At 55.4% G+C, this 13,653-nt stretch overlaps 1 protein-coding gene across 1 annotated transcript in view; it reads left to right on the top strand.

Annotated features, from left to right (window-relative positions):
- The first annotated feature begins 4,317 nt into the window (after positions 1–4,317).
- Positions 4,318–13,653, top strand: part of FBN3 (fibrillin 3) — a 107,319-nt gene continuing 97,983 nt past the window's right edge. Inside the window, exons 1-6 of the mRNA XM_050933692.1 lie at positions 4,318–4,389; positions 4,979–5,122; positions 5,970–6,089; positions 8,134–8,259; positions 10,382–10,504; positions 11,610–11,885. Coding sequence (XP_050789649.1) covers positions 4,365–4,389; positions 4,979–5,122; positions 5,970–6,089; positions 8,134–8,259; positions 10,382–10,504; positions 11,610–11,885 — 814 coding nt within the window. The 5' untranslated portion in view covers positions 4,318–4,364. The remainder of the gene's footprint in view (positions 4,390–4,978; positions 5,123–5,969; positions 6,090–8,133; positions 8,260–10,381; positions 10,505–11,609; positions 11,886–13,653) is intronic.

A 13,653-nucleotide genomic window follows, 5' to 3' on the forward strand; every position in this document is an offset into this window, starting at 1 on the left:
AACTTTGTTCTCACATGTTCTGTTTACTAAGTCTGATCTCACACAGTCCTTGAATTATATCAGAGGCCTTGGTTGTTTGGACTAATACAGTTTCTCTGTCTGGGCTTCTCACACCTCTTAGACCAAGTTGTTTATGAAGATGAATGTTATATTTTTCATGGTTATTGTAACAGCTTATGAATTTTCACATACTTGTTACAGTTGAGCTGAGGGTAACTTTGTAGGTCCAGCAATTGCAACATGCCCCACCAGGATTCAGTGGGACCAGGAGTACATATGTACCATGGTCTGAGCTGCACATGTTCCTGTGCGATAGCATTAATCTGGCTTGCATTGTTCCTAGTCATCAGGGTGAGGCTCGTCTCTGCAGGCACATACGGCCAGGTCCTCAGCCCTGGTGAGGCCACAGACGGAGGTTGGACATCAGGGTGGCGTATGAGAGTGTTGGAGCCAAGGCCTTGGAGAGCCCCCACAGTCTGTTGCAAGCAGCCAGGGCATGGCGGGTTGTCAGTGGAACGAACTCCTCACAGAGCAGTGGTAGAGCAGGCAGACAAGACACACACAAAGGCAGGAGGAGAAACTGAGGCAAAGAGAGGGTCTCTTTACCAGGCTCAAGCACTGTTGAAAATGGCCTCCCATCCCTGAAGAAGGGATAAAGAGGTACTGTTCAGTCATGGAAGGGTTAATGAATACCACCTTGTAGACAAGTGGACTCATCCCTGCGGCACCTCCTGCTGGTCTGTTCCAGGAATTAGCTCGTTCCAGCTCTGGAGCGCCCTCTGCAGGCTGGTGATCCGCCTGTCCTCTGACCCCATGTCCCTCCCAGGACCCTTCCCCTGGGTGCTGCCCCCTGGCAGGAACCCCTCAATCTTAGGGAACCCCCACCCACTATTCCTACCTCGCCTCAGTATAAGGCTACCAGTCATCATCTAGCCCCACGCCCTGGGGCAGACTGCAGTATCAGCCACTCATCACTGGCAAGGTTGGATTTGGACATGCTGCCTTGGCCTACCCCTGCGCTGCCCTCTGCAACCCCCAGTACCCCTTGGCCTTCTGCTAGGCCACAGCCTGGGGCTTTCCAGGCTGGAGCTCACCAACTCTTCAGCCTTTTCCCAGCCCTGCTCCACTCAGGTACCCTGTCATCAGCTCCCTGCAGCCAGGCCCTTCTCTCTCTGAATGCAGAGAGAGACTGTTGAGCTCCTGGCTCCCATCCTCTTTATACAGGCCAACTGTGGCCTGATTGGGGCATGGCCCAGCGGCAGCCACTTCCCAGTCAGCCCAGCTTAGCAGCTCCCAGCCACAGCCTTCCTCCAGGGAAGTTTTAAGCCCTTCAGGGCAGGAGCAGGGTAACCATCCTGCTACACACCTCCTCTTGCTGTGGAGTAAATGTCCATATACCCCATGTTGGGGCCCCTTTGTCCTCCCCCAAACTCAGCCAGTAATGCAGAGTGTGTTTTATGGGCGTATTAGCTAAACCTCACCCTGGAACTGGCATTAGTGCATAAACTCTGGCTAGGGCAGCAGTGGAATGAGTCAGGGTCAGATTTAGTCTCTGGACTGGAGGATTGTGACAGTGAGTGTTACCTGCACATACTCTCGTGAACTCCAAATGGCAGTGTAAAGAAACCTGCCCTGAGTCTAGCTTGTGTGTTTGAAAAGACAATGACGCAGGAGGAGACACCAGCAAGGGGCCAGGCTCACCCACTTCTCTTCCCATGTACTCTAGCGACTCAATCTCCCTCGGGCCAGACTCCTCGTTCTCCACTGTGGGGTTTGAGGGCAGAGGACGTGAGCAGTCACCACTTCCATCGCCAGCAGCGCAAGCTGCAAATCACGACACGTACAATCTTTAGGAGCCTGATGGTGGATTAGCCGAGCGTGACCGGAATCCCAGTGGCCGAGTTGAGGTCACTCAAGTAGGGTGAACTGCAAAGAATGGGGCAGAGAATCCCCAAAGCTGGTGGATATTCCAATACTTAGATTTACCAAACCAGCACAAAACAGCTTCTATAATACCTTACTGGTTGCACAGAAGCCAACAACTCAGTTCACTTAAAGCAACCCAGCCTTGGGCTTCCACCCAGACACCCAAGTCAAATAGGATGAGGATTACTGAAAATCGTATTCACCATATAAGAAAGTTCTACCAATCCCAAAGGATCTGGCACATTGCCTCCCAGATTAATGAATATTTCAGATCTTACCCAAATACAAGCTTACAGCCAGTTCTTATTAACTAAACTAAAATTTATTTTAACAGAAAAGAGAGAGAGTATTGGTTAAAAGATCAGTGTACATACAGACCTGAGATCAGATTCATAGTAGCGATGTTGAGCTTTGTAGCTGCAAAGAGTTCTTTCAGAATTAGTCCATAGGTTATAGTCCCATGCCCATATTCAGGGGATTCAGTTAGGACTGGAGCTCTCAGCCTGATGGCTTAAATTTCCCCTGCATGAAGCATCAGGCAGATCTGAGATAAAAAGGATCCAGACCCGAGGTTTTTATACGGGTCCAGGCCTTCACAGGTCAGAGGCCTTAGGTGAATAATAGACAATCATGGAGAATTTGAAGTAGACCTATTTCCTAAGCATCACCAGTAATTAGCTACACAAATTAACATAAGGCAAGTGCCTATTTTCCACCATTCTCAGCTATTTGCTAAACATTTCAAAGGAGATGAATACAACCATATCCTATGTTTACAGTTCATTTAAATGTTAATATTTTCTTTAGATCTCTGAATTATCAGAACACAGCATAGACAGGGACTGTTTGACTACATTGTTATCCTCTAACAAGACATGAGTACACACATCCAATTAGTATCACCTCTAACTTCTAACAATACAGGTTTGCATTTCAAAGATTCTAGTCTTTCTACCATGGAATGGTCCTAATGACCATTCACATACTTTCCTAACATGTCTCTAAAGGTTGGTGCTGGGTCATTTAGCCTGCAAGCTGCTTAACCCTTTCTAGCCATGCGTCACACTTTGTCTAAGATTCGTTACAATTATATAACAGTGGTAGCAGCAATGATTTGCATGGTCAGACTGCAGTCAGATAACGTCACACCGAGTTTGGACCTTTCCAACTGGAAATGCTCAGGAAGGAAGCACTGAGAAATGCTGCTGTTCTCAGGAGCTAGTCCCCCCAAGCCCTCACAGAGTTGCAATCCAGCCCCGAGGAAGTTGGCCCCAGAAATATGCCTCTCTTGCTCCACATCGCCTGTCTCCCTCGGAGAGGCTGATTTTGACTGGCTGGGTGAGGGGCCCCTTCCTTCTCAGGCCACCCCTCATTCACTTGTGGCCCCTCATTGTCGCAGACCAGCGGATTGGCACATGTTTCTCAGCACTGATCGGCGGGCGCTGCGCTGGGGAGCTCCCAGGCCAGTACACCAAGATGCAGTGCTGCTGCGACTCCGGACGCTGCTGGGCAATTGGGCAGACCCCTGAAATGTGCCCCGTCAGGGGATCCGGTAAGCAACACAGTGGGAAAGCCACTAGCACCCCACTGAGTGCGACCTGTTCTTAACATCCCTGAGCTGTGCTGGTGAGTGTTTCTTGGGGGGAAAGGTCGATGAGGGTCGCATTGCGATCACACAAAGCCAGGGAATAAGGAGTAAGGGCCCCTGACCCACTCCACCTTTTCTAAAGAACAGCAGAAGGGATCCATCAGGGGCAGCAACCTCCCCACCCCACCCCAGCCCTGCCTTGGCTCCCTGGGCTTGGGAAGAGATCAGAAGGAGGGAAGGGCTGCAGCAGAGGACTGGGAATCAGGTCTCTGGGAGTCTGTTTCCAGCTCTGCCTTGCTGTGTGACTGCGCTTCCCCTCCTCGGGCCTCCATCTGCCCCTCCAGAAAGCAGGGCCAAAATCCTTACAGGGGCTGCCACTGGAAAGCCAATAGCAGCAGCACAGTGACCACCTCCCACTCCAGGTAGCTCCATGCCTGCTGCAGAGAGCAGATGGCTCTTGCCATCGCTGCAGTGTGGGAGCTACTGGCTAAATGCAACCACAAGACCCGCCTCATCTGGGCTTCACTGATAAAGAGGGGTAAAGCTCTCGCCCAGCCCACCCTGCCCCCAGCCACTGGTGCTTTCATGCCAGCATCACCTCCGCCTCCCATGTGAGACAGGCAGGGACACTCGGCCTGTGGTGTTGGAGTGACACTCAGGCAGCTGTTTCCTTTCAGATGAGTACCGCAGGCTCTGCATTGAAGGGCTCCCGGCCGTGCCAGGCTTCTCTGGGAGCTTCCCTGGGATTCCTGGGTTTGGGCCAAATGGTGTCGGGCCTGGAATCGGCGGACCTGGAGGCATTGGACCAAATGGGGCAAATGGCCAAGGCGGGATCCCGGGGCTTCCTGGGATGGGCCCTGGAAGTTCGAGCATTGGTAAATTAAATCTCCTTTCTACTAGCGCTGGCCCAGCTTGGCTGTCTCTTCCAAGCTGTGTGCGTAGCTGGTGTGCCTCCCTGCGCGGCACATGGGCTGGGAACAGCGCCGTTACCCAGACGCTGCGGGACTGATGGAATGTGACACTAATGCTGTGCAGAATGCTGGGCCCAGCACACAAAACACGCAGCGTCTCTTGGCACAGCAAGGAGCCCTGTCTGGCTCTGAGTGCCAAAGAGGCAGGCTGCCATCCAGCAAAAATGTCTTTCTAGTTACAGAACTGGAAAAGAGCTTCAGCAGCCCCTTCTCCCTCCAAGCTCATTGGACTGGCCAGCCCTAGGAGTCCAGTGCCCCTGCCTGGGAGAGGGGGATGGGCCTGCCCACAGTCCCGGGCAGTGGGAGGCATGGAGGTGGCTGGTGTGTTGCAGGTGATGCTGGGAGGCCCATGCATTTTGGGAGGTATGCCCTACGGGAGTGTTCTCCTCTCTCTCAGATAGCAGTGACCCCGAAGCAGGCTCCTGGGGTGGGGGGAATGGAGCAGGGGGCTCGGGGCTGCCATTCCAGGCTCTCTCCTCTCTGGGGTTTCCAGGAACTGCCACCTTAAATCAGACCATCGACATCTGCAAGCACTTCACCAACCTGTGTCTGAATGGGCGCTGCATCCCCACTCCCTCCAGCTACCGCTGCGAATGCAACATGGGATACAAGCAGGACGTGCGTGGCGAGTGCATTGGTGAGAAAATCCCCTGGGCAAGGCACCAGCTGCCCCACCAGCCCCACTCCTGCTCTGCTGCAGACAGCTGCTCCTCGGTGCCCTGACAGCCTCGGGGATGCTTGCAGCTGCCCCCCCCCCGCAGCCTAAGCTTCATGGAGCAGTCCTAAGGTCTGGGGATGCTCCCAACTGGTGGGGTTAAGGGGTGCAGAGCAGCACTCTCTTGGCATTGCGGTGCTGGGCGGAGTGAGGCGGTGGCTGTGGCTGGCACCACAGGGAACACTCCTTCCTCCTCTGTTGCAGTTTGATCATAGGTGGACAGGAGAGTTCCCATCACTTTCATTCCCTGTTGCTGAATGTGACAGGGCCCCAAAATACATGTGTTCTCTGTCCACACACACCCTCCCCGACAAAGACAGCACCTAGGATAAGGGGCCCTGGGGTCTTCCAACTCCGGGCTGCAGCTCCACAAAGTCCTTCTCATAGTGCCCAGCTGCCCCTGAGCCCTGGGCACCAAGGGCTTTCTGACCCCTCAGGCCCTACTGGCTTCTGCAACGACAGACAGGTGGCTCCTTGACTCAGGGTCTCTGTAGAGCCGTGCATGTGACCTGCTGCACCTCACTGTCCTCTTCATGCTGGCCTGGCAGAGTGGTGCTGATGCTACCGGAATGCTCGGGGACTAAGGGGCTGCGGCTCAGCACCTGGCAGGATTGGGCCCTTGCTGACCTAACAGCATTCCTGTTCCTGAGCTGGCATTTAGCTGGGCGGCCCCATGGGACCCTGGTGAAGGGCTGCCGAGCAGCGCCAGGCTCTGGCTTTGCCCTCCCAGGGGTCGGGGGCTTCCAGCTTCATGCCCTTTTCCTTCCAGATGTGGATGAATGTTCCAGCAGCCCCTGCGTGCACGGCGACTGTGTGAACACACCTGGCTCCTACCACTGCAAGTGCCATGAGGGCTTCCAGAGCACCCCCACCAAGCAGGCCTGTATCGGTATGTCCGTCTCAGGGCTGGCACAAGACGCACCAGCGGGTCAGAGGGATGGGTTCAGAAACGGAGTGCAGAGCGGAGCCCCAAGCTCCCAGGAGCAGATAGGCTCCCGCCCAGAGCCCCGAGGGCTACCAAGTAAAGGGAGAGCTGCTGGCGCTAGTGCCCTCTCAGCAATCAACTGCTCGCTGCAGGGCAGCAGATGCGGTGCTGAGGGTGATGCGGGCCAAGCGTATGTACCAGTCAGAAGGGGCCTTTTGCCAGTTCGGCTTGTTCCCTTTCGCACACAGGAATAACCTTTGCCAGTGGGACATTATATCCCCTGAAAACCTGCCTGAGAAGACCGAGGTGGGGCCCAGTGGCAGTCATGTCACGCAGGGGTCATGCAATTAAAGACTGTACCGAAATGCACACACACAAAGGATGAGGGCAAGTCTGGCACTTCCTAACTTTTGAGTGCTGGATGTGGAACCCTGGTAGTGTTTTGTGGGTAATTTCCTAGGCGTTTAAAAAAGCAAAGGGAAACCCAGCAATTCCATCCTGCGGTATCAGACTGACACCCAGGTGGGTCACTGGCAGGGTGGGGACCATTCGAGCCACCTCACAGACCTCTGCCACTTGAGCTAAGAGGACTCAGTGGCCGAGGGAGGTTGTCCTAGGCCAGCCCTGGGGGTGGTGGGACACAGACTCTGGCAGTGGATTTCACAGCTTCTTGCTGACAGCAGGGGAACATAGAGGACTCCTGGGTTCCAGTACAAGTTCTGGGGGGAGGATACTCTAATTGACCCTTCTGCCCCTGTCCCCACAGCCTCCCCTTGTCTCCTTCTGCTCCTAACCCCCTCAGCTCCTGCCCCATCCTGTGTCTGCTGCTATGTCCCCTGGCCCCCGCCCATCCCTCCACCTGACTCCTGCTGCTGCTCCTGTCCTGACCCATTCCCCAGCTCCAGCCCATATTTCTCCCACCTCTGCTTCTATCCTCACCCACTGTCCTCTGCTCTAGCTCCTCTCCTCCCTTGCTTCCTATCTCCCCTTTCAGTGAGAAGGGCTGGTGACCAGCTTGCCTAGTGGTCAGCTCATGGCCTTACAGGTTCTGCTGGTTGCGTGGTCCCAGAGGGGGCCCCAGCTGCAGCCTCAATCCTCCCCTCATGCTCTGATCACTGCAAAGGAGAGGGGGGCAAGTTGGGGGGACCCAGGCCCACCTACTCCACTGGGTCCCCACCCAGAGCCTCAGGGGTCTGGGAATGTCCAGCCCAACTACTAAGCACTCGGTTATCCTGTGGGTCACTTCCTGTCAGTTTGGAAAGCACCTCCGTTTGGGGCCTAGTCACAGGCTTAGCAGACTCTCCTCACTCAATGTCTAGGTCAGTCAGTCCCTCTGCCAGGGATTTCACCTCCCAAAGAGCCGGGGGAACCTAGGGGCCTGTCTACACTGCAATTAAACACCTGCAGCTGGCCCACGCCCACTGACTCGGCCTCACAGACTGAGCACAACCGCCTGCACTACTCCAGCGCACTGTGCCCAGGAAGCCCCTTGCAGCGCGTGGGGGCTGGTTGGCATGAGCCATGCCACAGCAGGTGCTGCTCACCGCGCTGAGGCTGAAGCTCTGGGGAGGGAAGGAGAGAACAAGGTTCTATGGTGGGACTAAGGACTGGATCTAAAGCCCGTCACAGTCGGAAGAAAGGTGTCAGTGAGCTACGGATCAAGCCCATACGTGGGCTGTATCGAGCAGCTGAGGGCAGGGGGCTGGCAAGGGTTTTTACAGGGGGATCAAGACCCTGGGTTCAGGGCTGTGGCTAGGAGCACAGAGCGAGTCTCCCCCAGGGAGCTGCACCTCACGCACGGAGGGAGTGCGGGCTGTCAGAGTCGTGATCTGCCGCACGGATCTGAGAGTGGAATCCTGCCCTTCCCTGGGAATGGGTTCTCCTAGGAGCCAGCCAGGGCTACGTGGCCTTGGCTCCAGTTGGGTGGAGAGAGAGGCATTGCTGGGGTTACAAGGCTCAAGCAACTCATGTGTCTGCTGCTACCTGGCTGTGTTTGTTTCTCTCCCAGACGTTGACGAGTGCATCATGAATGGTGTGATGTGCAGGAACGGCCGGTGCGTTAACACCGACGGCAGCTTCCAGTGCATCTGCAACGCGGGCTTCGAAATCACCCCCGATGGCAAGAACTGTGTCGGTGAGCAGCTTCCTTCAGCATGAGATCATCTGCAGGCCTCCGATGGGACTGGTTCCTGCTCTCACTCACACACCACAGACTCCAGCAGGGAGGGAAGGAGGGCAGAACTGGACCCATTAGCAGCGGTGATCCCATGTACATATATAGCAGATTCATCCACAAGAGCCAGACCCCAGGGGATTTACAGAGTTCACCTCTCACCCCAGAAATGCAGCCACCTCTGGGGTGACTACAGTTTAACAACACCTCCCATCCATTGAAGAGAGGGAGGAAAGAGTCAGTGACCTGGTAGAAACTGCTCCCTGAGTGTAAGTAGGGAGAGTGAGGGATCTTTCAAGGGCTCTTGTGAACCTTGCCATGGGAGCTTTAATGGGACCTGTACATCACCTTTGCGAGCCTGCATTGGGAGCAGCACAGAGGCCCACGCAAGAGGAGAGAGCAGAGGTCAGCTCTGGCTCCATGGCCAGAGTGCCCAGGCATCCCCAGATACTGATTTCTTAAGGATCTCAGTATCTGGGAAAGGCTTTGCAGGCCCATCCAGTACTAGCCAGGCCTGGTCTCCTTTCTGTGGGGCACGACTTATACACAGCACGCTCATTAGCTCCTACAGCTTGCCCTTGGTACACAGTCTTTGGGTCCCACAGAGGAGGAATCTGCAGCAAATTTTAAACTTTCCTTAAAAAAAGGTCTTCAAACCCTTCCAGTTGTGTATTAACCCTTAATACAAGGATGGAATGAAAGCAGAGGCAGTGCTGTCGGCCTGAGGCAGCCTGCGGCAGCAGGTGGCCATAAGGTGTGATAGCTGGATTTTCATCTTAGGGGTGTTAGCACTGAGGCCCAACAAGGATCAGTTAAATATCAGCATTGCTAACGATTTCGTTGTGGGTTGTTGTGGTAGAAATATCCAACTCACCTTCTTATCCTGCCTTCCCCAAGTGACCCCGGCCTCTCCAAGGGCCAAAAAACCCATCTGTCTCCTGCACCGCGGCAGTTAAAGAAGGAGCAGAATAAACGCCATGCCTGGCAAGGGACGGGGGGATGATTCTGTGCCTGAGGAAAGCGGGGGGGAACCTTCCTTTCCTAATTTCCTGCAGTACTCCGTTTGCTGCCAGACTCAGGCCCCACTTGTTGAGGGGAGCCAGCGAAACCATGCTTTTCCCGCAGGGTCCCTTCAGAATGGGGGGGGTCACATGCTTCAGAAAAGTCCACCCTGTGCCTCCCATTCCTGTCCTTAAGAGGAAGGGCAGCCCAATGGGTAGGGCTCTGCCGTAGGCTGCAGGAGTCATGGGTTCTAGTCCCTCCTTGCCCACAGACACACTGTGTGGTCTCATGCCAGTTGCTCAGCTTCTGTGGGCCTCAGTGCCTGCCCCTACTGGGGAGAATAGCACTACCCTGCTTCCCCAGGCAGCTGGGAGGGTCTGTGCCTGGACCACTGTGATGATCTACTATGGTGATGAGTGTTCAGAGGGTTTCTGCTCTGTCCCAGCACCTGCTTTCATTTAGTTGTTAGCACAGAACCAAACCTTCCTATGGATTGCATATGAACAGTCCTTTGTATAAGGTGTAGTGGGCTCACTCAGTGGCGCTGTCCCTTGGGTGCTGCTGGCTCAGCATGCACTGCGTTGTTCTGTCACTGCACAAAGCCACTGGGGCTCTTGCTGCCCCACCCCCAGCATCTGTACAGTGGCTGCACAAATCCTCCCTCCATGGCAAGGCCCCTCCGCCCTCACCCCTGCAGATGCAGTTCAGAGAGGCAGCGCCTGGCTGCATTCGGATTCGGGGGCTTTCTCTCGCTGTTGGGCTGTTGGTGTGTGGAGAGCCCCGACCCTGAGCGCTCTGCTTTCAGAGGTCCCTGTGGGGGGCACAGCTCAGAGAGCCAGGAGATGTCAGCACACATTGTGAAGTGATTGTGTCTGCCTGGCACCACACTGGCAGACGTTCTCACTGTCCTGCCTTCTCCTGAGCAGCCTGGGGAGGCTCAGGGCAGCTCTGAACCGGTCGGTAGTGCGGGTGTGAATGCAGATTGACGCTCACACAGGGCAAGGCAGGGAACAGAAGGACCTGAGCCCAAAAGCCCTGCTGCACCTCGCAGGCTCTGCTCATGTTTCTTGTCGTCCCCCAGATCATGATGAATGTGCCACAACCAACATGTGCCTCAATGGGATGTGTATCAATGAAGACGGCAGCTTCAAATGCATCTGTAAACCCGGCTTTGTGCTGGCTCCCAATGGGCGCTACTGCGTCGGTGCGTAGACTGCAGGGGTCGGTCCCTCCCCCAGTCCTGGTGTATGCCGGGTGTCTCTGGGTGTCTGTACAATGGGCATGGGGAGTGGAGGACCAAGACCTTGGCTCCATATAACTGTAGTACTGACTGAATTTTCTGCCCTCCCGCCAGGCTAAGCAGCAGACCCAGGATTGCCAGTCTGCTTGTGGAGAGGGAGCTGGCCTGCTCTCAGAGGGCTGGACAGTGGCGGGTGGGGGTGAGAGTGGGCCTGGCCTGCTCTCAGAGGGCTGGAGGGTGCGTAGGAGATGGGGGGCAGGCCTGCTCTCAGAGGGCTGGAGGGTGCATAGGGAATGGGGGGGCAGGCCTGCTCTCAGAGGGCTGGAGGGTGCGTAGGGGATGGGGGGGGCAGGCCTGCTCTCAGAGGGCTGGAGGGTGCGTAGGGGATGGGGGGGGGCAGGCCTGCTCTCAGAGGGCTGGAGGGTGCGTAGGCGATGGGGGAGGCAGGCCTGCTCTCAGAGGGCTGGAGGGTGCGTAGGTGATGGGGGGGGCAGGCCTGCTCTCAGAGGGCTGGAGGGTGCGTTGGGGATGGGGGAGGCAGGCCTGCTCTCAGAGGGCTGGAGGGTGCGTAGGTGATGCGGGGGGCAGGCCTGCTCTCAGAGGGCTGGAGGGTGCGTCGGGCATGGGGGGGAGGCCTGCTCTCAGAGGACTGGAGGGTGCATAGGGGATGGGGGGGCAGGCCTGCTCTCAGAGGGCTGGAGGGTGCGTAGGCGATGGGGGGGGGCAGGCCTGCTGTCAGAGGGCTGGAGGGTGCGTAGGGGATGGGGGGGCAGGCCTGCTCTCAGAGGGCTGGAGGGTGCGAGGGGTGAAGGCGACACTCCGGTTTCACACAGAAACTGGTGAAGTTAAGGAGCCCCATGCTGAGCAGTTGGAGAAGGCCAGGGCGCTGGGCACCCTGCTAGCCCCGGCCAGCCAGGGTGAGCCAAGGGCAAACTACATTGAGTGCTGCAGCCATGCATGCTGGGGGCCCTTCCTCGAGCTACGGAGCCTCTGAGAGTCTCCCTACTGGGGACTGAACCTCTTCCCCCCCCAGTCAGTAGGTAACAGCCACTGTGTGCTTCCTTCTCAGACATTGACGAGTGCGAGACCCCGGGCATCTGCATGAACGGCTGGTGCATTAACACGGAGGGCTCCTTTCGCTGCGAGTGCCTGGGTGGCCTGGCTATTGGCGTGGATGGGCGGGTGTGCGTGGACACCCACATGCGCAGCACCTGCTACGGAGGCATTAAGAAGGGCACCTGTGCCCGTCCCTTTCCAGGAGCAGTCACCAAGTCTGAATGCTGCTGTGCTAACCCCGACCATGCCTTCGGAGAGCCCTGCCAGCCCTGCCCAGCCAAAAACTCCGGTGAGCTCCATGTCTGTGTGTTTGTGGAAATCCAAGGGCAAAGTGCTCAGAGCTGCAGGATCCCTCTGGGTTGTACCAGCCCAGCCTGCACGAGCATCATAAGTGTCAAGGAATGGCCACGCATGCTCTGCATCATGGGCTAGTTACACCAGTGCTTCCCAAGTGGCGATCTCTAGAGCCCATACTGCTGATACAGGCGCTGGGTTTTACTTTCCATCCAGGGTGCTCTGCCCTGAAGCCCTGCTCCCACACCACTCCCTTTCCCGAGGCCCTATCTTTGCCCCACCTCTTCCCACTGCTGCTCCACCCCCCACAAGACCCCACCCACCCACTGCTCAGTGCTCTCCACCCTCGCCCAGCACCTTCCCAACTTGTGGCTAGTGGGTGCTGAGCACCATAGGTGCTGGGACTAGGGATGCTGGGGTTGCTGCTGCACCCCCTGACTTGAAGCTGTTTCCATCACATACAGGGTTTAGAGTTTGGTTCAAAGGCTCTCAGCCCCCCCCCCCCACTATACAAACGATTCCAGCGCCCCTGCTGAGCACCCACTATTTTTTTCTATGGGTGCTCTAGCCCACAGAGTTGGCATCTATGGCTGCTGATCCATGGCTGGCCAGCTGCCCATATGGTGCTGGCCCTTCTGTTTCCAGCTGCCAAATCCTATAGAAAGAAGCTAAAATGCCTGTGAGTCACCGGTGTCCCGTTGTGTGGTGGCAATTGCTGTACTTGCCACAGGACTGTTAGCCTCACCAGTGGAGGAATCACCAGTGGAGGAATCTTCCTGGGATGGTACTTAGATATCGTAATCGAGTGACCTCTCAATCTTCTTTTTGATCAGCTAAACGGATCAGGCACTGTCAGGCATTCTCTCCAGCCCTCAAATCATTTTTGTGGCGCTTTTCTGAACCTTCTCCAATTTTGCAACATCCTTGTAGAAACGTGGATTCCAGAACTGGACGCAGTGTCCAGTATTGTCTCACCAACGCTATATACAAAGGCAAAATCACCTCCCTGCTCCTACTCACCACTCCCCTCTTTATACATCCAGGGATCACATCAGCCGTTTTTGCCACAGCATCACACTGGGAGCTCATGTCGAGCTGCTTGTCCACTCTAGTCCCTAACTTCTGTTCAGAGTCCCTGCTTTCCAGGACAGTCTCTCATTCTGTGGGTGTGACCTGCATTCCTTGTTCCTAGATGTCTGACCTTGCACTTGGCTGTGTTCAAATACATTTCATTGAATGGGCTCAGCTTACCACGTGATCCAGATAGCTCAGGAGGACAGCCATGTTTTCATCATTATTTACCATCCGCACTATTGTGGCATCTGCAAATGTTATCAGCAGGGAGTTTATATTTACTTCCAGATCCTTGATAAAAATGTTGAATAGCATCAGGCTTAGTACCGATCCCTGCAGAGCCCGACTGGAAACAGCCCCATTTCACGATGAAATCGCCACTGACAGCTACTTTTGGAGATCTGTCAGTCAACTAGTTCTTAATCCATTGAACACGTGCTTGATTGATATTGTGTAGTGCAATAGGTTAGGTTCTTGTATGGAATGCAGTTCTGCAGATGGTCCTGCAATGCTGAACTGGTGATGGGGACCCTTCTGTCATTGTATTGAAATGTAAATACAATATTAAAGAGTATTTTTAAAATGCGTAATCTATTATTACAGACAGCCAGTGTTCTGTATGCTCACAGAATATTAGGGTTGGAAGGGACCTCATCTAGTCCAACCCACTGCTCAAAGCAGAACCAATC

The sequence above is a fragment of the Gopherus flavomarginatus genome, chromosome 24, assembly GCF_025201925.1.
Source record: "Gopherus flavomarginatus isolate rGopFla2 chromosome 24, rGopFla2.mat.asm, whole genome shotgun sequence".
Taxonomy (NCBI): domain Eukaryota; kingdom Metazoa; phylum Chordata; order Testudines; family Testudinidae; genus Gopherus; species Gopherus flavomarginatus.